The sequence below is a fragment of the Cygnus olor genome, chromosome 1 (assembly GCF_009769625.2).
Source record: "Cygnus olor isolate bCygOlo1 chromosome 1, bCygOlo1.pri.v2, whole genome shotgun sequence".
Taxonomy (NCBI): domain Eukaryota; kingdom Metazoa; phylum Chordata; class Aves; order Anseriformes; family Anatidae; genus Cygnus; species Cygnus olor.
The window spans coordinates 206,890,623-206,916,020 of NC_049169.1; the positions used below are offsets into that span (position 1 = coordinate 206,890,623).

The 25,398-nt window shown below is 42.3% G+C and overlaps 1 protein-coding gene across 3 annotated transcripts in view; it reads right to left on the bottom strand.

The window, feature by feature from the left end:
- UVRAG (UV radiation resistance associated) overlaps nt 1-25,398 on the bottom strand; it is a 94,761-nt gene that overhangs the window by 56,540 nt on the left and 12,823 nt on the right. For all 3 annotated transcript variants that reach the window (XM_040544621.1, XM_040544622.1, XM_040544623.1), the window contains exons 2-6: nt 20,633-20,750; nt 19,265-19,299; nt 16,897-17,058; nt 15,218-15,292; nt 9,746-9,831 (exon numbers count right to left, since the gene is read on the bottom strand). In XM_040544621.1, the coding sequence (XP_040400555.1) occupies nt 9,746-9,831; nt 15,218-15,292; nt 16,897-17,058; nt 19,265-19,299; nt 20,633-20,750 (476 nt within the window). The remainder of the gene's footprint in view (nt 1-9,745; nt 9,832-15,217; nt 15,293-16,896; nt 17,059-19,264; nt 19,300-20,632; nt 20,751-25,398) is intronic.

Here is a 25,398-nt window from a genome sequence, read left to right on the forward strand (position 1 = left end):
GGGGAGGCCACCCTAATCTAGTTCAGTGGTGAAGCTGTCATTCTGCTTCTATTCCCATATCACATCTTTCTGAGATGAGGGAGACTATGACAAAAGCAAAAACGTTCCCTTCCTTTGGGAGTTTAAGAGGCGGGGGGATGGATACCAAAACATCAGCCATGTACTGTAATCTAAGACCAGCAAATTCTGCATCCCTAATTGATCTAACAAGAACCTGCAGGCAAAAATTCAACATCTACCCTCATCGCTTCCTAGTTCCCCAGTTGATGAAATATGGGCTAACTGGGGTATTTCTTCAATGCTTTTCAAGTCCAAAATAAGTGTTTCCTCTTCCCCCCAAAAAGCTACTCTTTACCTTGTCTGTAAGATTTGAAACGTTTTTAGCATACAACGCCCTGCCAAGAAAAAGCTGAGTAATTTCATATCTTTGGACATCTTTAGGGTTGGATTTATTGGTCTGGCAGTCGATTCTACTTGGGTACTGACTTGGAAAAAGCAAGTTGCCAAGTTTAGGACTTCTTCACTGTTACATGACTTCTTTGCAATAACACCCTTGTCTTGTTTGCACAATAAAGTGGTTTTCCCAACTTCCCAAGGAAGGGGTCTGACATGATTTTACAGCTCAGGAACATGCTCTAACACCACGTTTGCTCTCTTTCAGCTTGCAACAAGCTCAAGACAATGTTTGAAGCTTCAGTTGAACCGCTTCCCTTTAGGACACTGCTGTATCCTCCTGTAAGCAAGGTATTCCTCTCGGTCGTGAATTGTTCTGCTGATTTACTGCTTTACATAGCAAGTTCATTCCTGGCTACAATCTTGAAAAAACAAAAGCTGGAGTCCTGTGATAGTTGTGCTTATTAAGCTAACATAAGTTTATATTCACATTAATCAAAAAGTCTCAGCTTTATTAGACATTTGATACCCTGCTTCGTAGTTCTATCATACACTCCAAGTATCTCTTTGCTTCCATCAGACATCTGGGTTTCTCGTGTACAAAACTTTAAGCCATAAATACCTCAATTAATTACAGCAGTCACATACTACGACTACTTCTCACAAGAAGAAATAAATGCCTGTAGTCCCATTTGCCAGAACAACCTTGGTTCACAATGAGCCTAAATTTAAACTGAGAATTATTACCAGGGATTTCGAAAACGGAGCAGAACACTTCTGGCGACGAGCAAGATGCAGGATCCTGGAAGTACAATACCCAATCCTATCATTAAAAAAAGCCAGGACTTTCCTAATAAATACAAAAAATGGAAAGTTAACTTCTTATATCAGTCCAGAAATTATATTATAGGGAATGCCAGCCAGCTATAGCATGTATAGCATAGATTTTTTTACATAGCCCCTTAAACCATCATTTGCTACATCTACTTTCCCACAAGGAAAATTTTCCTGATTTATTTCATATACTCCCTTTCCCCACTTCCCTCAGAAACCTATTCATTTTTGTCAAAAGCAGATGGAGGATGAGAGAAGACAGTAGGGAGTAAACAGAGAATAAAATGCAAGTCTGACTCACTCACTGATGGCATTAAACCTCTACATCAGTCAGTGCAGGAAGGAACTCACAGAAGACCAAGCTTTTGAAGCACAGATACTTTCCATCGCCCTTTCAAACAGCTATGAATTGACTTACATAGGTAGGACGAACTTTCTGAATAATCGAATCCATATGGACACTACAATAGTGGATGCTTTGAGCTATCTGCAAATGGAGAAGACGACAAAAAAGCTACATCCATCGGACTGGCAGCAGGGGAGGTCCTGGCCTCCAGCAGAGGAACATTTGAAGGAGCTAGCTAGCATACAGATCAGCCTCGATACACATGGGGTATGAGCAGAAAAGGTGAAAGTGTTGAAGCAAAGCATGAACCTCCAGAAATGAAGTCACAAAGCCTGAGATGTCTCCAGTCCTCTTATTCCAATTCACGGATATGACTCCACCACTGGGATGGATTTCCAACTTGTTCTTTTTATTCAAAGAACAAATGTAATTGTGACAAATAATGTAGAAAGTTTTTTTTTTTTCCTTTATACTCATGCTTATTGGTTTGTGTTTACAGAAACCTCACTGCCAGGGCAACAGACAGGATCACATTCAAGATGCTGCACATGGCAGAAAGGTAAATCACATGCAAATACAGATTTTCTAAGGGCATAAATACATAAAGAGGATTCCTACCAGAAGGACAGTGATGCTGGTAGAATCCTGCTGGCTTTTGCTGACATGTAACTTGCCAACAAATCTTAATATAAGTTTCAACTCTAGCTCCAAGGCAGTAAGCAAGCCTAAGACTACAGTTCACTGCACAAATGAAAAAGATGCATTAATTTAGGTTTAATAGATTACAGGCTCCACCCAAAAAGGGAAACAGCTGCTGTCAAGTTAATTGTGTTCTTCCAGATGCAGTCCACAAGCCTGATAAGGTGTTTGCAACAGCTGAGCGCAAGCCTTACCCACTGGAGGGGGAAGGAGAAACCCCAGTCAATGTTCAGGTGACTCCTTTCTTCAAGCTGTATATTGCTGTGCTTCTTCTGGAAGCCATCCCCAAACTCTGATAAATCAAAGTTTAATTTCAAGAAGTACAGTACTCTGGGGCTGAAGTAGAAGAGATCTACCACCAAAGGGCAGAAGGATGGTCCTAACTCTTACAGGAGCATCTGCCACTTCTCCGTCACGAGTGCATTGCTCCTACCCACTGGGTTTTTGGTTATCAAAGTGAGCATTTTTAATCCATTTACTTGTTCTCAAAGTGTAGTAAAGACCTCCCTCGAGGCGGTTATGTATTGAGACACGCATTCATTGCAATTTTTGCCCAGGGTGACAAATAAAGAACTTGGCTTACCACTCTTACAGCCATACTCAGAACAAAGTTGTAACTCAACTAAGGAAGAGTTCCCAGTGCAACTGTTCACAAAATCCTCCTTCTTAGACACTTTCAGAAAGTTATTTAGGTGTGACATGCTCTGTTTTTCAGCAACTCTAGTAAAGCTGTAACAGAGATGAGGACTGGGTTATGACTTCTGATTTACTTGAACTGATTCACTTCACTGATACCATCTTTTACATGCCATCAAAAAAGAAGAAAGCTATTTCTTAAGTTCTGCACGGCTCTGTGTAATTTCTCTCCAAAACAGTGCTCTCAGACTGAATTTGATCAGAAGCTAGCAACATCCCTATCCCACTCACACTGAAGATCTGCTACTGTAGGGGTGTTTTATTCCGCATGGCGCATTAGGAAAACTGAAGATAAGACCAACAGCAGAGGAAGGCTCCCAACTCTCCATTTACGTTCAAATCTCTTGTGCTTCATGGACTGTTTCAACTTGCTGTGACCCACGCTGTTCTCTCCTACAAATTTTGGCAAAAGTCAGGCTTGTAAATTGGCTCTTCTGATGACTGACTAGCCTCAGTGTCCAGATAGCTTAGCACCGCACCAGTAAAATGCCTGGGAACTGATTTCTCTGAAAGTCTGCTTCTACAGATCAAAATCCCCAAGGAGCCTCTCAAAAATTCAGCTCCCTCTCTCCTTCTCCATCACTACTTCCCAGGAAGATGCCACCCCGCGACTCCAACCCACGTGATTTTTAAGCCAGAAGAGATCACACTCGTTGCACTGTTCATCCACTTCAGTACTGCTTATTAAAGTACACAGAGGCACTCGAGAGGTCCGATTACAGTTCCTATTTATTTAGGCTGGCCTTAAGCCACCTGGGTTTTCACGTCCAAAGCCAAGGGGATGCCTGCCTGGTCTTGGCTGCCTACACAGTATGGACAGCCAAGTCTTCCAGGTGGAGAGCTTTCCCAGTTAGAAACATCAAGTCTGGCCATCGCAGAAAAACCACTGCACTTATCACTAGTAAAGGCATGTTTTAGGGGATGAACCTATTGATTTAAGAGCACCAGTCAGGCTAAGAGGAACCCCACAACCCACACCACACTTGGAAGAGTATTTCCACATCTGCTGGGAAGGGGTGATGGCAGCAGCAACATGACAGTCTGCAAGCCTGCAGCGTGAGCCAGCAATTTGGTTACTGAGAGACTCCCAGTGTCTTGTTCTAGCTTTTCTGTACAAGCATCAAGCTGCTGATGTGCCGCCCTCCTAGATGTGGCACTGCTCCTACCACACGACACCCATAAGCACAACATTTAGAAAGGTTTTGGCGAGGGCTATGACTTGGGATCCTTCTCTAAGACAGAGAAGGAAAAAGCTTGAAACAAGAGACTTAATTCTCAATGCATTTAAAATGCAGAAAGTCTTCCTTACCTCTCCTTACTCTGCATCTATCAGTATCCTAAGCAAAGAGCTGCTCGTTACTTCTGCCCAGGCAGAACGGCAGAGGCTAGAGATGGAAACCTACCTGCTGCACAGCTCCACTGTCAGAGTGGAGTCAGAGAAGCTGGGAGCTGTTTTCTTCCCGTTTTTCTTCATTTTCACCTCACCAGAAGTTCAGAATTGCTGCTTACAGCACCTATACAACTGCAAAGTCTGGTTGAGCAGCTGGCTGTCAGGACAGGACGCTTCTGCATTGCTCACGACTTGCCCCGTGCATCTCCTTGGCTGGAAAGAAGCCAATGCCCCCGTGACACACCTTAGCACCAAGCACTTCCAGCACAGGAAGGTCTCCCTCACTCCATCATTCCTTCCCCACTCACAGAGCTTATGAAAAACAGCCTCAAGCTTAGCATAGTTTCCAGCTAAAAATAGCTGCCCAGAGTCAATTACCATGTTTAGCATGTGCAATTCCACGGACTCTGTGGTTTCTGAGAAACTCCTCTCAGCTACTAATGAGTTTTTCAACACTAACTGCTTACATGGGCTGCACGCTTCGTCTCTTTACTCCTAGATTCAGGGATTAACTTGCATAAGGCTTCTGTTAGTTAAGGCCACTGCTAAAGGCAGAAGAATCTAAACACCAAGCAGTGTGTTTGTTAAAAAGCTTCCTTCCTAAGCTAGGTAGCGCCAAACAAAACCTGATTTTATATGGAGTCCTGACATTTTAGTCAGGATCTCTTAAGGTAGTTGATTTTACAAGCATCCCCAGATTTCAGCCTACTGACAAACACTGCCTACCTTCATGTTCCTCAATTCCCTTCAGCCCTAACTCATGCATTCTTCTTTAATTTAAGTTACCTTCTTTAAATTGAGTTACATTTCAAACAGCAAATCCTGAAACAAAGCCTGTCACTTCCAGCAAATCCCTGAACTATGACAGATCCTGAGAAGTACGATGAGAATATTTAAGACACTGAGGTGGAAGACAATTCGTAACAACAACTATTTCTACTTGTCATGTATCAACATGACCGTGCTCAATACTGCATAGCTGTGCATTTGACTCAAAGAAAAATGTGGTTCATGCAGGTTTCTTTGAGCCCCTAACCAGAAAGGTAATAACTAGTTCATAGTTCAGAAGTCAAGCTCTGCTCCTACTCAGGGCAACGTCTTGTCACTGGCCAGCTTGGGCCACTTAACGTCAGCAAACCTGGGCCATCAGTGCTGTGACGTGAAGCACAGGGCAACTGTTCACTGGGTGGTACGCCCTGCTTGGATAAATCCTGTCTGGGACACTGCAACCAGACTTACTCTCTTATCAGCAGAGCTGTGAGAAGCTGTTTTGTTTAATGAAGGCACAACTTACGTGCTCTCTGGAGTTACTCTTCTTTTCAATATTTCATCCTCTAGGTCAGATGGACGTCACAGTAGCAGCAGAAGCCCTTTCACACCCTAGTAGGCTCATTTAAATCAACATCAGCCAGGTTAAGTGATATTAACGTTCCAGCAGTTGCCCGGAGCTGCTGTTTTACACGCATCTCCAGCACTGATGTGGTACTAACTTCAGATTTTTCTTTTTATTATTTCTACAACCTTTTTCATTTTATTTTGAGCAAAAAATACAGCTAAAATGTTTCCAATTTGCTCTAACTAGCTTGCCAAATAGCAAAAACATGCCATCACATCTGCTGAAGGAATGGTTAAAGCCAGAGACTCACCAAATGGTTTGGATTGGAAGGGATCTTAAAGATCATCTAATTCTAACCCCTTGCCCCCCAGCCCCACCCAGCCTGGCCTTGGGCACTGCCAGGGCTGGGGCACCCCCAGCTCCTCTGGGCAGCCTGGGCCAGAGCCTCAGCGCCCTCAGAGAGGAAGAGGTTTTGTCTGGAGAGAAGAATATAGGAAGGAAAACCACGAAGGGACACATTTCACTAGTCTTTCCATCACTTTTTGTGTCATACTGAACTTGAGAGAATTTCATGCACTCACATATTTAGAGGCATAAATACTACCAGAAGCTCAACTGCTTTAAGTGTCACAATACCATGAAGAAACTGATGTAGAAAAAGTAATGTTTTGTATTCTATTGAGGAACTAAAGTAAAATTTTAACATAGAAGACTATGTCTTTTCTTTAGTGATTTGCCAGCATATCCCATCCCATCCTCTCAATACCACTTAATACTGGAAGGTCTATTTTGAAAAATTAAAGAAAAAAAAGAGAGAAAACTCAGTGAATACTAAATATAAATCTATTCCCTTTAGTACTGCAAATGTGCCAAGCGCTTGATTATGGAGACATGTCCAGAACATGACCTCAGATGCATTTGGCCCATCCTGAGTGTTATGTGAAAGGTGAAACGTGTTTCTGTATAACCCTATTACCACCACCTACATAACATTTAGAAAGCCTTTAAGTGACCTCTTTTTTAAGAAATAGGACAATATGGCCAAGGGGGGGGAAAAAAAAAATCAAAATTTTAGCTTTCCAGTTGGGGTGGTTAATTTTTGTTCGTTAGCCTTTTTAAAACGAACGACTGGAAGAACATTCGTCATCTCCATATGGCATGAACAACTTGTTAGCTGCTCTATGGTTGCCTGAGGTTCTTGTCCCTGCCCCAAAACATGAAAGCTCATGAGCTACAGGGGTGCTGAGAACTTCCTCATGTAAAGCTGAGCTGTCTGGGTATTTAAACTTCTCCTCTTGCTTAATTAACTTGTAAACCCATATAATTAAGCATCAGAGCACACAGGCACCATTTTAATCTAACAGTCAAGTTTTTCTACTGTTTGCACTCTGGCATTCCTAATTGATTTTTTTTTAATCAATGTAATCAGAGCCAAGCATATGTTTTTCATAAAGGCATGTTCACAAGCTTCCTAAGTTTTAGCTATTCACTTCAATTGAGAACTAAAAAATAATTTCTTCCCCAAAAAGCAGTTTTGACAGCTGATGGAGACAAAGTCCTCATTTTGCAGTCTGTAAGAGGTAAGGGCTGGACTAGAACATGGTTGCAGTCTTCATGTCGTACAGCTGAGCACAGTGGCTACCTGGCAGCATGGTTCCTTCAGAATAACTCAGATGTTGATACCTCCAGCACCGGGACCTGCTTCTTTCTGTGAGAAGAAAAACCAGGACAAGCTGCTCTTCACACTCACAATCTCACAAAGACGTTACGAAACCGCATGTGCAACTTGTGAGTTTTTACTACAAATACACCGTATCACAAGAAAGTCTTCAAAACGTGGGATTTATGTGACCAGATGCAAACCTTTACAGTGTAGACACATCCCTGTTCTCTTTACAGCCAATGGACAGAAGCAGGCAGACAGCAATTCATTTCCTCCCAAAGTGCACGTCCTGTCCAATGACTCACAACTCAAATTATGCCTGTCCCTCTCTTCCGGTTCTAAGAGGAACATGCTCATATAAAAACTACCTTTGGAAAGAGTTCACAGGCTAGTTACTCAAGTCTGGACTCCTGGAGGAGGTGACAAACTGGACTGCGTGGTAAGAGAAAAAGCACACCTGACAAGAAGAGACTAGAGATCATTAGAAAGTAGTAAATGCTATCACCAGGCTTCTGAAATAGGTATCGAGGGTAAGCAAGGGTAGAGAAAGTGTACCTGTAAAAAAAAAAAGCTGAGTTAATGTGACAGATGAGAAGGGAATTCAGGACTACAAGGAGGATCTCTCTTCCATTCCCAAAGAACTTTCCCAGCTAGGAAGGAAAGAGGCAGAAAAATAGCACCTATGGAAGGCCAGAAGTTAGACATTCCAACTTTTGCTGGACTAGACAATGCAGTATATACTCCTTGATAAGACACATAGAATCCACTGAAATATAAATATCAGGCCTGGTGTTGAGGACTGGAAAAACGTTCCTTTTAGGACAAGACAAAATAAAGAAGTTCCTCTTAGTTCAGAGGCAGAGCTAAACAGGAGCTACACCCAACAGCACACCTAGAAACTGCAGGAGTGCACCTGGACTCTCACTTCCCCAGGCCTGATCAAAGCACACAGCTCCGGTAATCAGGTTTCAGAACAGCACTGATGAGCACCCAGCAAGGGAAGCTTTAGCAGAGCTGACATCTTCATGTCCTGTCAGCTTTATGACAAACACTTTCAGAGAAGTTCAGATTTCACAGGGCTCCAGTTGGTCAAGTTCATGACCAGCTGGCATAACAGTGAATGTTTTTTCATTTGTGCTTCACACTACAAAGACATGTAAAGGAAACAGGGAAAATATTCGTGAACAAAACAATCAGGCTGACCAGCATACATTTTCTTCTTTCCTCTTAACAAAAATGTAACGTTAGGTAGTATAAAAGTTCTCTCCCAATGGATTGTGTCTGAGTGTAACCAGAACTTCCTAACATGCCCCCTGGTTGTTTTCCACTAGAAGACAAGCTAAAGACTGCCTTCTAAATGTCTAAGTGTTTTACAGAATCAAGAGAAAGCACATTTAAATTTTAAGAGAACTTATAAAAGACTGACTTCTGAGTAAGCAATCTAGAGTCAACTTTTCCTCCCACTTTCTTCACTATAGAATTAGGGCTACTGCTTCACGCAGGCAACAGTGACACCTACTGTTAGCACTACCAAATGACAATTTCTACAACTGATCAAATACGACTTCTGAAAACGTATTACACATTTGCTTCTAAAAGTTTTCCTTTTTTAACATACCTACTGTTATTGCTTCAGAACTGGAGTTTGCAAACTGTCCTGTTAAATGCCTTATAAACAACGTACTGCTCAAACCCATCCTACTTACAGTTTTTAAACCCTGTTACACTTCCCCACAGCTAACACTCTTGAACAGCTATAATTAAAACAGATCTGAAAAAGGATGTTGTGTTTACATTCATACCAACCTTTCATGTTTTTCACCAGAGAGACAGCTAAGGTGAAACAAGAGTGCAGTTACCATACCTGTCCTGTACTATACACCCCAGAATAACTGCTTCCTCACTAAACAGTTCTCTTCTGGATTACGAGAGATTATGGAAAATGTAAATTCAGTTCAGGGGTTCAACAGAAAAAAACGGTCTTTATTGTATAGCTATCGTATAAACTATAGCATCATTCAAGCTGCTTTTAACAAGGTGCTTCTTTTCATTATTTTATTTAAATCAGTTTTTGTGTTGTTGAGGAACACACAGTAAGGGCTTTCCAGAGAGGGTCCCTAACAAAGAAGCTTCCTGATATCAAGATCTGTAAGGCAGTTCCTGGGCCAGCTCTAGGTCAGTGTGCTCAAGTGTCCGCTGGCAATAGCCTAGAGGATACCAAGAAACACACATCAAGGCTCATCTTCTCATCGCTAGTAGTAAAGCCACGCTATCTAAATAGCTCCTTGGCACATTCCAGGCCCGAATTTTATTTAATTATTTGGAAAGGCTCCTTCCACATACCCAAATAAGTTAAAATGTCATGCAAAATATTCTCAAAAATCTTACCTAAGCAAAGAGAAGACATCGTAAGAGTTACGAACACAGTTCTGATCCACTTGGAGAAGACTATTCTTCAGGGCACCTGAGTGATCCTTAAGGCAAAGAAAAAAATGGTAATTTAAAAATCAAAAATGTTTCCATCTGGACCAAAAGCATGCACTTTGATAACAAATGACCTTGCATTTAATGCATTTTAGATCTGTCTTCATACAAGTTTACATACTGTTGGTAGAAGCAACTGAAGGCGGCAACAGCAGCAGCTCAAGTCCAGCCTACAAGAACAGTTACCTATAAGATGATAGGTCAGTAGCATGTTTGTCTGTGTTCTAGACACAGAACTTGAACTTTGTAATCCATTACTGCATGAAGTCATTTTATATGCAGGATGTGATTTACAGTACTGCCATTCTTCAGAGCTGAAAGCCCATTCCACATTCAGCACCGTGCCAGAGATGCACAAGACCATTAGGTAAGTCCTGTTCTTCACTCATGCTTCCATGTGTTTCCATGTGATCAAAGCAATCTGAAGCTTTGAAAGATGTGAACCGGTTTCTGGAAGTTACAAACACCCTGTGTCATCCCTAAGAGACCAGAGCCTACGTTCTGCACTAGAAGCGTGACACCAACACAGGCCAAGAGCCTTTCTTTACGTCACAAGGGTCCAATATCATACTTTGCCACGTCAGGCATAGCCACACAAATTCCATGAAATGCCACAAACTCTCAGAACTGGTTCTTCACATGACAAAGTGAATTCTAACTAGGTCAGACAAGCCGGCAGCATTGCCACAGACTTAACGGATTGCAGAAAGAAGGTGTTATTCTAGCTATGAAGCAACCCCAGGTGGTACGCATGATCAGCAAGCATGGTGATACGGATGTGCTCTGATACAACTGCAACAACCCCTACCTACGTATATTTTACCTGCCTCAACAGGCTGTTTCCATTTCAAGATGTTGAAATGCAGAGTCACACGTCAACATCTACTGACAACCGCATTAGCCACAGGCCACGCAGCTGACATGACTTCCCACCAAAAATAAGGCTCCGCTTAAATAAATCAGTAGATCTATACGCTACATATGAATCATACTGCAATAGAGGCACCGTATCAGCACTGCGTCAGCTCCTCAATCCCATTCCCAAGATGCTGGATCGATCTTAAATGCCGAAATCCATACATATATCCCCTAAAAAAATCCCCAGAAGAAAGACACCTTAAACCCTGATTCAGCTAGGATGGTGGAAAACTGAAAGCGTTTTATATCATGAGGTCTGCCATTTCATCAAACACTGCCTTCAGAAAGTGAGGCATGAAGGTTTTTGGAGAAAACGTGGAGTGGCCTAGAAGTTGCTGGGAGAAGAAAAGAGCTCCAAGCAGCTGCATGTTTTAGCCTCTCCTTCTCCTGCTGTAAGACTGTACTGAAAAATCCACAACAAAGCAGATACAGAGTGGTCTATACAAACTACTCTACCTTGAGGAAATTCACAGAAGATGCAAAGGCAAGGTTTCAAACTTACTTATCACAGAGGCTTACCCTTTAGAAGTGGAGTTTGTCTACTTCTCTGCTGCAATATTTATTACAGATACAGGCATGTCTATTTGTAAGCACACACAAAAGCCTTGCTTCTGTAAACTGGCCAGGATCTAGCTGTTAAATATAGTCTGTGCAGCCTCTACCTGTACTGATGTAGGCCACGTGCTCTAGAGAGAGATCATGTAGAGAGAGAGATCAGCTTTTCAAAGGTCTTACTGCTTGACTGATCGAAAACGTAGCTACAGCTCAGTGTCCCTGGATTATAACTTACTGTTCTGTCTGTCCCTGAGCACAGCCAAATGGTTCGAGTTATGGAGAGCTGTACGGGCTAGCTCTTGCTTTATTTCTTTAAGGAACCAACAGAAAGTTGGTCAAAGTAAAAGCTTTACCTGCTTCCCTAAATGCACTTTCTGAAAAGATATCACCACAGGAGAGAGGGAAAGTCTTATAGGCTAGCAACAGTAAACATAAAATGGTTGAAAATTTTTGAAAGCCAGGAAGACATTGAGGAAAAGAGGAGGAAAAAGCTGGTTCTAGGAAAGCCAGTACAGCACCTAGACCTTACTTTGTTAAAGCTGGCCAAACACCAGTGCTACACACAAACATTCAGTCTCAGATAAAACCAAAAGATTCAAAAGAATGCTTAAGGGTCTGGAATACTTTAAATCCAGGCTGACAGCTTCAAAGATCTGAAACTCACATCTATTTCTTATTTAGACGTTGGTCCAGCTCAAGCAAATCCTGACAGTTTCTCTGTATGATTATGAGGGAGAATGAAACCAATAATGAACAAGTGTTTTAACGGTCCCATATCAGAACCAAAGGAAACGGGAAAGCAGGAAAGGAGGACATGGCTGTTGCAACAGAAACCATCTACTGAAGTCTTCTACCAAAATCACTGCATAATTTACTATGAAATAATAAAAAAATCTTGAACAAATGCAGAAGGTGGAGGTACAATTAAGTGAGAAGTCAAATGTGATTAAGGTCAAAGCTTATTTGCTCACAATAGCTGCTCTGACCTTAAGCACACATTCGTTTACACAACCTCGTTGTAAATGCTAGGAGTTATATGAGCACTGAGAGATACCTACAGCGAAGAAGTAAAACCCTTCAGGGCTCAGAAAGCACATGGAAAGGCTTTTGTAACCGTATTTCCCAACCTTTCTCTCACCATGATCCAAGTATCCAATGTCACATGAAAACAACAACTTGATTAAGAACATTACCCAGGGAAAGTGTTTGTTTTCTCTTTGGGTACCAGGAATAGCTACGTTGCTGCTGGACAGAAGAGATGGGAGAATGGTAAAATTCCAAATCTCTCTCTATTACCAAGGATACAGAATTTAAAGGCCTTCTGACATTCAGTGGGGAAAACAAGTAAAGAGTCAGTGATATTGTAACAATGAAAATATGGTTCTTTTATCCTGCTAACACAACAAATGCCACAGTGTAAGGGCCTGGTTTACCTACAATTTCTCTACCAATTCTACGTCACTCTTTAATAGGACAGGAGCTTCCTACAGGCAAGCATTCTGAGCACCCACACATGTATTTTGGAGGTTACCTTATTAAAAAAAAGTGGGCTTGAAGGTTCTAAACCACTAAGGTGCATCACCTAGTGAAGATGTAACCTTCCTTTTTCACTTCAAAGTCAACAATTTATCAACTACAGCATTCCTACGTGGGCATGCTGCTCTTGCTGTTTGATTACCAGGGATGCATCCATCTGATCAATACATCTCCAGCATTAAAATAGCTGTGACAATGCTTGTTGTTCCTGTCCTACTTCAGACTGCTCTGATACTATTTTTTCCAGGCTCCCACCTCTCACTATAAATAAGTGGCTAACACAGCAAATAGGAACTTGTATTTTATGGATCCAGTGGTGCTCAGTAGTACCTCCGTAGTGCTTTTTGAAACACTGAGTTCATGAAGTCCCCAGAATGTTTCAGTCAGCTTCTAACAATTTCCTTATTTTGGCCCATAAGTGGTATTAATGAATAAAAAGGACATTTATAACCATAAAAACTTAGTTTCCCTATTAATAAAATGCACTTAATTGTAAGAATCCATAAATCTAGGTTGGCTATTTAAATGGTAGCTCAAAGGATTATTAAATTAATTAGGCTTACTTGGAACAATGTGGGAAAAAAAATAAGCTAGGAGTACAATGCTATAACTTTATTCATAATGAGATGTGTAAGAACAGAGGACACATCCAACACTGACTGATGTGTCTTTGTGTGCAGGGTTTTCATTAGACTTGCAAAATGGCATTTGTACACATCTATTTTCACAAGGCTTATTATGTGCCACTGCAAGGAAACCAGAACTGCTATCCCATCTGCCTATTACATCAAAAATTTCAATATGGGGCTTATGTCTTGAACTATTATGAAGACCTAACCCCACCCCCCCCATCAAAAAAAAGCTTCCCAAGAAATCAGGAAACATTGACACAGACAAGCAGAAAGTTATCAGGTGCAGCTTCCACAGTGACAGAGCCACACACCTGACACAAAAAATCCCTCCATACAGAAGATTTCAGGCAGTGCTTTATACACAAGTCAGTATACCCACCAAAGTGAGGCGGTATAATATTTGGGATAACCAGCATCAATAATTAGGAAATTATAAAGCAAAAGAGATTAAGACAGAAGTACCCCTTAGGAACACAGAGCTTCTGAAGGTACAGGAAGAGTTACCTTGTGCCAAGAAGTTTGGTTTGAACTGCAGACAAGTCACTTACATACAGGAGGTACGTACTATACCAGAAGATATTTAGGTCGAGGAACTGACTAAAAGCAACCAGAAGCTCGAGAACAGGATGACAAAATAAGTTCTATATTCTAGCTCTTGCAACTAGAATACATTATAGAGAAGGACAAAAAAAAGTGTTCTTCATATGCTAGGACTGTGCTTGCAACTTCGCTAAGAGCACATACAAGAACTACAAGAACCAAAACATACCTGGGAGCAAGACTAAGGACAGCACTACCATCACTGGATGAATACAAACCCGGATTACTAATACTAAAATCATGAAAACCTGGCATTGCATCCTGCTTCAGGAAAACTGAGTTAACAGCACCAGAAAGCAGAGCCTGAGCTACATACCGGAGCATTTGTATTTGAAGGATAACCTCCAAAATACCAAACACAATTTGGAGGCTTGCATATAGTCAGAGTTTTGCACAAGCAGCCACCTTGCCGCTTGCTGCACTCTCCCCATTTAAGAACAGCTACCTGTGGGGTTGATTATCCCCACGAGACTGGACCTTGCTGGTTCCAGCACACGAAGAAACTGTGTCAAAAATCATTTTCTCTCCCAGCCACAGACTCCTTACACAACCTATCCATAGGACAGAACTGTCACCTGCAACTTGGGATAAAAAAGCTGTCAGCTGTGCCATTTATATTAGGTAAGTTTAACCTTTTTCATCATCTATGCAGTAATCAGCATTGCTATAAAATAATTTGGCTGCATTCACTAGCTGGACAAACAAATATTACAGTGAAATGGTTGCAACAGGGCAAATAGCTTCAATTTAAGAGCTACAAATTCTCGTTTTAAGATCAATAACCACAACTTAATGTGGTTTTACATTCACCATGAAAATCAGTCTCAATAGCCCACTATTTTCAAGATGCTTTAAGTGTGAATGAAGTGTCTGCCTCAAGCAACAAAGTCTCAAAGCTTATTTGCAGTAATCGGGGTTTCCTTGGACTTAGAATGCTAAGCTCTAAGTCTCCCATGTATAGCTCCAACTGTCCAGGCAACAGAAGTGAGATAACAGCTCTGTCATGTCAAAAAAACACTCCTCAAAACAAAGCATTTTAATGTTCTTAGCACTCGAGTGTGAAGATTTAAGTTTAGAAGCTGAATTTCAGCTTGTCACCAGCACTAACAAGCCAGAACAAATAAGAGATCCTCACCTTCTGTTCAAATGAAGCTCCATAATAACCATCATTGAGACCAAAAATAATCTCGTTTGGGTTTCTTGCATGTATCTGCAAGAGAAGAAAAAAATCATTTTAAGGTCAACTTACTATGGCTTTACACTCCAGATGAGCATAAACTGCTCTATTTGACTGATAGTCAAACAGTTCCTCGGCACCTGCAATTCCAGGAGCAGATGAAACAGAAAAGTGAATTTAACCACAGAAAAACACATTTGCTTTACAGCTTTAGTAACAGTCACTGATTATGTTCGGCCATTCTACCTTGAGATCAGAAACAGTGGCCAGAGCATCTTTCCTGTTGTTGCATTTCAAGCTATCAAAAAAAATAATTAAGAGACCAGCAAATTAATCAAAGAAGCCTCAAGAGTAACTGGCATTGATGTGATATTAACCTAAAACAATACTCAAATAGGCTGTTGGGGTCATAATAGCTGTAATACTGAACAAGTTTTGCGTCTAATATTTTGCTGTTCATGTAAAGAACATTTCAAATAAAAGCATGCACTAGAGAATATTCTTTAGGGAGCCATTTTTTTCCCCTCGAGTAAAAACAAAGGGAATATTAAAAGACACTACACTGAGGGATACAGGGTCTGGCTGGGAGGGAATTTTCTTCTTCACAGTCCATATGGTGCTGTCTTTTAGATCTGTGACTAAAACGGCGTTGGTAACAGCAGTATTTCAGCTATTACTGAGCAGTGCTCACGCAGCATCAAGGCCACCTCTGTTTCCCACTCCACCCCTGCAGTTACTCACTGGGGGAGGCAGCAGCAGGTTTGGAGGGGGCAGCTGACCTGAAGTGACCAAAGGGAAGTTGCGTGCCACACAACATCGCCCTCCCCTCCGAAATAAAAACTAGGGCTTAGTCTGTCCACAGCAGCTGTTGCTCAAGGACTGGCTGGGCATCAGTCTGTTGGTGGGAGGTGGTGAGTGACTACTTTTGCATCCCTTCTGTGTTGTTTTCCACCCTCCCTCTTCTCTTCTTGCTTCCACTTAAGCTGTCTTCATCTCAACCCACGAGTTTTTCCTCACTCTTGCTCTTCTGCTAGATCTCATCAATTAGTCAGTCCAGAAGTGCCCGTTGGAATTATAACACACGATTTAAAAAGGCACCATATTTTTGTGGTTTTATTATTTGTGTGATAGAGGTTTCTTTTAAGCCACTTTCACTGTAAGCTTCACAATACAGAAAACGCTGTTCACCTCTTTCAAAAGGCTACTAGTAAGAGACAAACCAAACTTTTATCAATTCTCTAAATCTTGTAAGGTAAAATCTTCAAAATGAAGGTTTTTGACCATGTCATTCCTATGAGAATGAACTGAAACTGTAAAATACACAAATATTAAGACCTGTGTTCATTTAACTGTATGTACAATCACACTGCTACTTTCTTGAATCAATTTCTGCATTGCAATTTAAAGCACCAAGTGCTAGCGGTATCATTTGGGAGGCTCAGTCGGCAATGATCGCAAACTAAATAAACATTCAGCCAGTCAGGATTTAAAGCTCTGAAGTAAACTAACACAAATCTAGACGATAAGACTTTAAAGTTCACCCTTCAAATGTGTACATTTCCTTTCTTAGTATTCTATATTTATCTAGCTGTTTCATTTCTGTAAGTCAGAAGTAGAGAAGACCTGTTCCACATTACCTGCTGTCCCAAGTACTTTAAACCATCTAGGTTGACCTTCCATTCGATCAAAAGCTGAAAGTGCTCCTTCTTGCCGCCCCAGATCCTCACAACGAAACACGAGACGGATGTATCAAGACGATCGGGCATTATTCCAAAGTCCAGACTCCTCCATGTTGGATTCTGGTGGTATTCAAAGAGGGATAAGAACAACTTCAGCTGAAAGCAGTCATAACATCTAGGCACAATATCAGAATGTAGCAAAGCCCACGTCAAACATGGATTTTAGGAAAAAAAGACACCTAAACATCAGCCATTTCAGGGTTTACAAAGAGTTGAAACCAACAGCTGCTTCCTTATTTTGTTTTCAAGAGACAACTCCTATCTTAAATAGTATATGCTGTAAAATACTGCAGAAACTGTGAGCTCTGCTGCCTTCTATTACAAGACGCTGAAGAATTACTTCATTAATTGAGTACAGCCAAATCAAGAACTTTTAAAGTGGGAGTAACATTATTTTCCACATTATAATTTAGCTTCTGAAAACCAGGGTATAGCTTTCATTGCAAAAGTTGAATTAAAACTCTGACCTATTCCCCCAATAATTAAGTTGGCATAATTTATCTACAGGTTTGTTCCCGTTCTCCTCCTCTTTGACCGATGCTGATGGCAATCCCCAAGTGATGCCACAAAGAGCTCCTCTTCATTGAGAGATCGAGCTTGCATCTCAGCACAAAGTAGCATATGTTAAGCTGAACGATGAACTTCCTCCTATTCCACTAGAACTCAGATTTGCAAACACGAAGCACTCCAAGAGCTGACTCATGTCTGATAACATTTAAATAAGGATTTACAGAATCTGTTGTAATTGGCTCAAGCTACAACCAAAACCGAGTCAATCCAACACTGATAGTAGCAAGAGCCAGTTAGCAATTTTTGCACTTCCACAGGCCTTAAACCACAGGGTGTCCAAATACAGAAATAGGAAATATATATCTCCCTCTCTTGCTTGTTTTCCTGGTCTCAAAAATGTGAACTCCTCGAAAACAAAAGCAGGAGCAAAGCTAGCCAGTAAGTTTCACAGAAGGAATAAACTTAAGGAAGTTTCCCCAAGGAAAAGAGATGTTTGGTAGCTACTCAGACAAGAACACCAGGTCGTTAATACCAGGCCCACAGGAGATGTATGGAATTTGCTCAGTGCTACACCTTTTATATAGATTTTTGTCATCCTGTTTCCTTCACTTAGTTTCCCTTCTTGTTATTCATTTTCCTGATATGGAATAGGCAGAACTGAAAGTCCGAAGGTCTCAAGAAATACAAGCTTGAGTAAGGAGCCTTGCAGATGCAGACAGCTTTTTCTTCATTCAGAAGGCTTTTGAAGCATTTATAGCCCAGTGTGCCATAACAGTGCAGTTCTACCTCATTGATGCAGACATTAAAAAGACTTAGCAGGTTTTCAAACTGCCTTGCCCAACACTTGCAACATCCTACTCCCACAGAGACCTACCCCTTCTCAGTTGTAGTAAACTGTTCAGTTCTGGTCCTTCCACTGCTCTGAACTGGAGAATTTAGAAACTAAGATGTTCCCATACTCCGGTTTCTTAAAGCTATTAGCTCTGTAGAGAATATACATTTGTTTATACATGCAGGTAGATGTTCCTCACCGTTCACCTACATGACAAAAAGATTTTCAAAGAATCTAGCGGTATATCCTACAGCACTGTCTGACTCTCCCTTTATTTGGGAGGATGTGCCTAGTGTTTCTGCTTCTACACCACGGCTGCTAAACTACACGACACTTCTAATGAATCTGTACACCCAGCAAGTGGTATACAATCACCCTTGAATAAGCAAATTGCAGACATTTAAATAAAAACAGCTGCTTCTGTTGCTAACGCCAGAGAAAAGACGAAAAAAGATGAACTGTAAACAGACCTTAGGCATGACACATTCAGTTCTCAGACACTGAAAGAATACTTCAGTGAGAGAAATACATTTACTGACACTAGTAAAAATTCAGCTAACGTTACTTCGCTTATTTGGCATTCTCAGCATTTAAAGTGTTGATATATTGTAACTGATTAATGTTGAGGTTAAGCTTTTTCACATGAAAACGCGCTGCCTTTTGAGCTTTTAGTCCCAAATGCAGAGGTACCAACAGGTCATTGTTTCACAGCCGTATAAAACATGCATTTCTACTATACAGTCACTCACTCTATTCCTACCCTTGTGAAAAGAACCTGAAAAGGAGGAGGAGAACGTGATGCTCCTAACAGAAACAGAGTAAAAACATGCAATTAATGGTCACAGTACTCAGCAGAGAAACCTATACACTGCAGCAAACACACAATTTCAAAAGGAAAGGTTTTCTTATATGAAAGTAACTTACCAGAGAATTCTTGATCACTTCACTCTTATAAAATTCTAAAGAAAAAAAGTAAAAAATACCCTTAAATTAGTTCAAACACTGATACAAATCTTATTTGAAATTTAAAAAGCTAGAACAAGTAACACCAAAGACAAATGCCAGTGGGTCTAGGCCATCAGTAACATTCATAAGAAAGACTTTTAGTCAAAAACTTATTTGAATTTTAAACTACTCACTGACACTTACTTATTAAAAGTCGTTATTTAAATTTAAGTTTCATCTTTATACCCAAGATGATCCTAAGGAATTCCTGTGCCTTTGGTTTCTGGGGGAAAAAAAAAAAAACCTGTTCCAGCACTTTACAACATTTGGTTGCCATTTGTGACTAGTTTGTTACGTGACATCTTCCTGGAAGAGCGCAGGAGGGATAAGCTTAATTGCACTCCTTTCCTGAAGAGCAAGGGTGACCTGTTCCGGATGGTTAGAAAGTGAACAGCCAAATCACCTCACAGAGGTACAAAGAACCCTATGTTTAAGTGGAAATAAGCAACTGCTGACACATGGACCTTGGCTCTCCCAGCCAAAAAGAGCTTAAAGTCCTTAGGTGGACAACTACAGGCTGACAACCACCCTTCAGATGCAGTAATCAATTACAGGTTTGACCAACCACCACAAGACAGTCCAAGCAGGAGGCTCACAAGTTACATATTCTGACAACAGCATCCTCAAAAAAGCAAAGTTCAACTGCTAGAAATAAAACTTAGAAGCAACAAAAGTCATTTGCAAAGCTTCAAGCATAGATAGTATCAAAAAAAGCATAAAAATATGTTTTTAATAACATCTCCCCATAATGAAGAGCGATAGGCTGGAATGGAAAGCAAAGCATTAGAGAAAAATGAAATCTAACACTCAGTTATCAAAAGCAGCACAGATGACTGGATGCTTCTTGTCACTGGCTGACAATGCTATTTTTGTAGATCTTCGATAGTAGCAAGTACTGGTGTATGCTCTGTAAAATATCTGGTACCCACAGAGCAGAACGCTCTCTCCCACACAAAGCAACTCTTGCTCCAAAAGCTTTTGCTTTTCTGTGCGCTTGGAAGTTCCTAAGTTCCTTAAACTCCAATTTTTGGCTGGGGGAAAGGAGGGCAACAAAAATAGGTTTATCTAAGAAGCTCTACCAAAGCTGCCATCTGTTTTGCTTCCTTGCCTACCTACCCTGTAAGATTTTATGAGGCTCAGGAAACGAAAGAGCTCTTTTCCACCGTTAGTGTAGATTAAGCAAATAATGGCAGCAGGTTATCAAGGCAAAAAAAAAAAAGGACAAAATTAGTAGCATAAGAATTCAAACAGTAACTGGCAAAAAAGTTGGCAAGAAGCCTGGTTTACCTTTGTATATCTTGGTGTTATCACACAGGTGAAGAGTGAAGTACGTATCCAGGAGGCGATAACCATTCTTATTGATAATGTTACGCGCTGCAATATTCCTAAGATGACGAAGTCGACGCTAAAAGCGAGAAAAAAAATTCTTAGTGTGAGATTATTTATTTTTAAGTATTTTAATGATTTCCAAAGCATCGTCGTCACAAAAACACCAGATGCTCCACTTTTTTTTTTTTTTGGGGCAAAGAGCTAGCGTGAACATTAAGCATTCCGCAAAGCCATAATAAACTGTCTGGGCGAGCAACAACTATCCCCCATGAGCTCAGATTAAGCAATGCTGATGTACAAGACGAGCTATTCTTCGTGTCCTGTACATAACTTTTACACAACACATCCAAATCATCTCAACTATTAATTACTTCCCATCCATACGTGACACTAGTAGCACTGAACAGCAGCAACATCACCCAGGTGTTCTGCACATTTGGAATACTTTTTAATTATTTCCAACACAAACTAGCAGACAGATCTCTAACATAATCCACCACCAAGCCCAGAGCCACGTGAAACTGGCTGAACAAAGCTTTCTGAAGTCACAGCAATCCTGGAAACTGTTACAGCACCCTTAAATAAAAAACAAAGCACATCAGAAAGATGTATCCTGAAGTTCAGGGAAAAACCAAGGCACAGTCACACCCGAGATGTCTGTCAGCTTGGAGAAGTGAACCCTTCTCTTGGCTTCAATACAGTATGTTATTTTGAAAATTCTGGTCCACACGTTCTTGACTTGAATGAACTAAAAACGTCACCAAAATCTTCACTTTTAGTGACCTCATCCAACTCCAATACCACATTAGTTTGCTATAATACCGTGTCTTGGGGGGTGGGAACACACATCACATTTCCTTCTCTCTTGGTACCAGAACAGCTCTCACAGCTGTGACCAAAATCCTGAGCTTGACAGCACACCGAGCCCTTCACCTTCAAATATAGATCCTTGCCAGGTTATCGTTCATTTTAACTACTTAAAGCAATTCTGTAGGGTAGTCTAGTATTTCTGAAATTATTGCTTAGCTTTGCATCTTGTTTCAGCTTTGGAAACCTGCGCGTGCATAGTGAGCTGCCACTTTGGCTACGTGAAGCTCTCACCAAACCCTTCAGCATGGTATTACAAAACCCTTCTCCCAAACCACCTCTCAAGCCTACCAGTGTCTCCCCCACCTACCTCGGGGATGTGGACAAATGGCTCCCTGTCCTTTTGGGATGGCCACAAACCACCGACAAGCCTCAAACGAGTGGTTTAGTACGTCCTTTTACCACGTGCTTCTTTTCACAGCGTGCTTCTTTCCCCCCAAACCATGTTAATCTGCACGTCTGGACCCACCTTCAGAGAAACCCTCCTGCATCTGCCAAAAGAGGACTTGAAATGCTTGCAAAACCAAGAGACAGCGACTTGTCTGTCCGCCGTTTGTCCTGGGTTTTTAACAAGGGCTGAGAGGCCAGCATCAGGTTTGGAATCACGTGACAGCCGAGGGGGCTGTTATCACAGGAAGGAAAACTAACGTAGGAGGACTCTCTGTTCACATGACAGACCCACAGCCACTGGTGAATAAGCTCCAGCCTCATTGCTGCAAAGTCTATTTACGACTTAGACTGTAAAAACAGGGCCTGAGACAGGATGCCAAGAAACATCACAGCACCACTGCTTCCTAGTATATACAGGTAGTATAAGATTTAAAAAATAATAATCCTGTAAGCAGCTTAATTGCAAGACTACACAGTCTTTTGTGTTAGAAACTGGCATCAAGAATGTCAGCTGGAAGAATAAGGTTCACTTAAAAATCATATGGACCCTGTACATTATTTCAGCTCCAACCTCAAAGCTGTGCAGTTCTCCTGCCCATTTCATAAAAGAAACTCTGATGCCAAACACCCAATGAGGGCAACTTTCTCTGGGTCCTTTTAGGACTGCAAGCTCATTGTGTGACTGGTTCAGGTAGTGTCTTACTACGAAGTTACCCTCACGCGAAGTCAAACGAGTTTCTCCTCCTTTATTATATAGGACGGGGTTTTGAAAAAGCTCTGAAGCGTCATAACCTCCACTTGCGTCTTGAAGACCTCAGCCCAGTCCTTATCTCCGTGCTGTGCAACTTGGTTGCGCCCTTCAAAGTCTGGAACGTATCCTAAAATCTGAAGCCTCACTCCTTCCAAACCAGTTGGGAGAGCATAAATCTGGGGCTGTGAGACCACAAGGGCGCAGGTCTCAACCCAGGGCAGGTAACGAGTGCCTATTTCAATCTCCCACTTAGCCACCGCTCTCCTCCTCCCTTCTGTCCCACCACTTGCCCATTAGCCTACCTGGCAGGGAACAAGTTTCCAACTGTACAGACAATTTCCCTGTTTATTTTCATCAGATCATGACGAGAGAGGGACTTGGATCCTGAAAACAGACCTCCCAGTTGCCACTACATCACTGATGCCACATCGGATTATTCAGACTCCCTCGGAGCTCTGTGGAGGCAGCACTCGGAGCTAATTAACCTCTCCTGACCGAAGATAATTAGCTTTAGCCAGGAGACCATCAGCTACAGAGGCAAACCCAAGAGACGAGTCAAACCGGCGCTAAAACCCTTCACAGCCTTGCAGCTGCCCTGCGACAGCTACCTTTATTTCCGAGGTGTTTTCAAATCTCTGCTAAGTTTTACCTCCTATGTGTCTCATTTCATTTTTCGCTTGAGATGTTAGAAGATGCCCAACAAAACCTCGCTGTGCCGCAGCTCAGCTATCGTTGGCAGCTCACAACTCACCTGCTGCCAGCCCCGGGGCTTGCTCGTGCTCTCCTCTGGGCTCCTACCAGCACTGGTGCACTAAGGGAACGTGAAAGCCACCCACCTCTCCCCTTTGCTGGGTTCCTTTCACCAGAGCAGCTCCTCAATACGGTTCACGGGGCGGCTACGCCAGCAGCTGCGCTGATGACAGAGGGGACGGGGCAGCAAGGAGCAGCCAAACACTGATGGGACCGCTTCGACGACACCGCCAGCTTCAGCGACACGTGGGGCTACAGCCTGGTGCTTTCACAGGCCAAGAGAAAAGCGGCTCACAGCCAGGCAATGTGAAGTGACTGTGAAGCCAGTTTTTACAGAGAAGTGACCCATTACACCTCACCCTGAATACAACAGGTGTAAATAATCCCTTTTTTTATTGTCAGGTGAAGCAGGAAAAAGTAGTCGTTTCTCATTAGATACATGTTTTAGCTGTTTGTTCCGTTTATAAAAGTACCAAAAAAATCTTCGTCGCAAGAAGGGATCGCTTACAGATGAGATGTTCTGCAACCATTCCAGAACAGCCCTTCCAAAAAGCCCAATTTAAAACCAAAACACTAGCACTAAAAATAAATAAATGCATGCTTTGGCAACCTCCCGAGTCACAAAACTTGGAAGAGGCCAGCTGTGCCCACAAGCTGATTGCTCAGGATTTGCTTTCTTAAAATAAGAGAAGCAAAATATGCAGATAAGGACAGATAATTCTCACCACGAGCTCCTCAAACAGTTTACAGTCTATCAGCAACACAGCACCGAAGATCTCAGACACCACGCGAGGCATCTTAATAAGATCTCTTTCTGCAAAAATATCATTTTTCAGCAGAGCCCTGATCTAGCTAAGCTCTGACAGGCAGAAGTGACAGCATTAGAAAGGAAATTTAACTTCTCCAACAGCTCTGGATTTGGCACGCGCAGCCTCGGTGACAGCGAGTCTGGATCACTGCTCGGTGCGGTGGTAGAGCAGGTCTAACAGCTGATTTTAGGGTTTGTAACATGCAAGTTATTTTGATTGCCACAGTTGTCCTGGCCATTGAACTTCACAAGAAAGTTAATGAAGCACTGAAATTGCACGGTAGGCCTTATTATCATTTGATTTAACTGCTAGTCGTAGTTGTAATTGAGCAGAAGCAGCTGCTACGTAGCGTCTCTACAGTCACAGAACCACAGAAAGGTTTGGGGTGGAAGGGACCCTAAAGCCCACCTAATTCCACCCCCTTACCATGAACAGGGACATGTCCCCCGACCTCAGGCTGCCCCCAGCCCCACCCAGCCTGGCCTTGGGCACCGCCAGGGCTGGGGCACCCCCAGCTCCTCTGGGCAGCCTGGGCCAGGGCCTCAGCGCCCTCAGAGGGAAGAATTTCTTCCCAACGCCTCCCCGAAGCCTCCCCCCTGCCAGGCTCCAGCCGGTGCCCCTCGTCCTGTCCCCCCAGCCCTGACCAAGAGTCCCTCCCCAGCTTTCCTGCCCCCCCCTGCAGGCCCTGGCAGGCCGCTGGCAGCTCTCCCCGGGGCCTTCTCTTCCGCAGGCCCACCACCCCCAGCTCTCTCAGCCTGGCCCCACGGCAGAGCTGCTCCAGCCCCTGAGCATCGTGTCATCAGCTCGGTGTCATGAGCAAACCTGCTGTGGGTGCACTCGATCCCGCTGTCCATGTCACCAACAAAGATGTTAAACGGCACCGGTCCCAATACCAACCCGAGGAGCACCACCCACCACTGGTCTCCAGTTTCTTTAACCTACACAAAAGAAATTAGTTCTTCCTCCTACCTTGAAAGTAAGTGAACACAAACCAGTAAGAAGCTCATGATCCCTTAGAAAATAAAAGATACAGACCAGGTTCTTTTACACTGTTAGAGGTAAACATAGCTGCATGCTTGTAGCTTGTGATATCCCAAAGATACATAGAGGGGCTGCTCAGGAAAGCTGTCAAAAAATCCCGAGAGCAGACCTGCCAT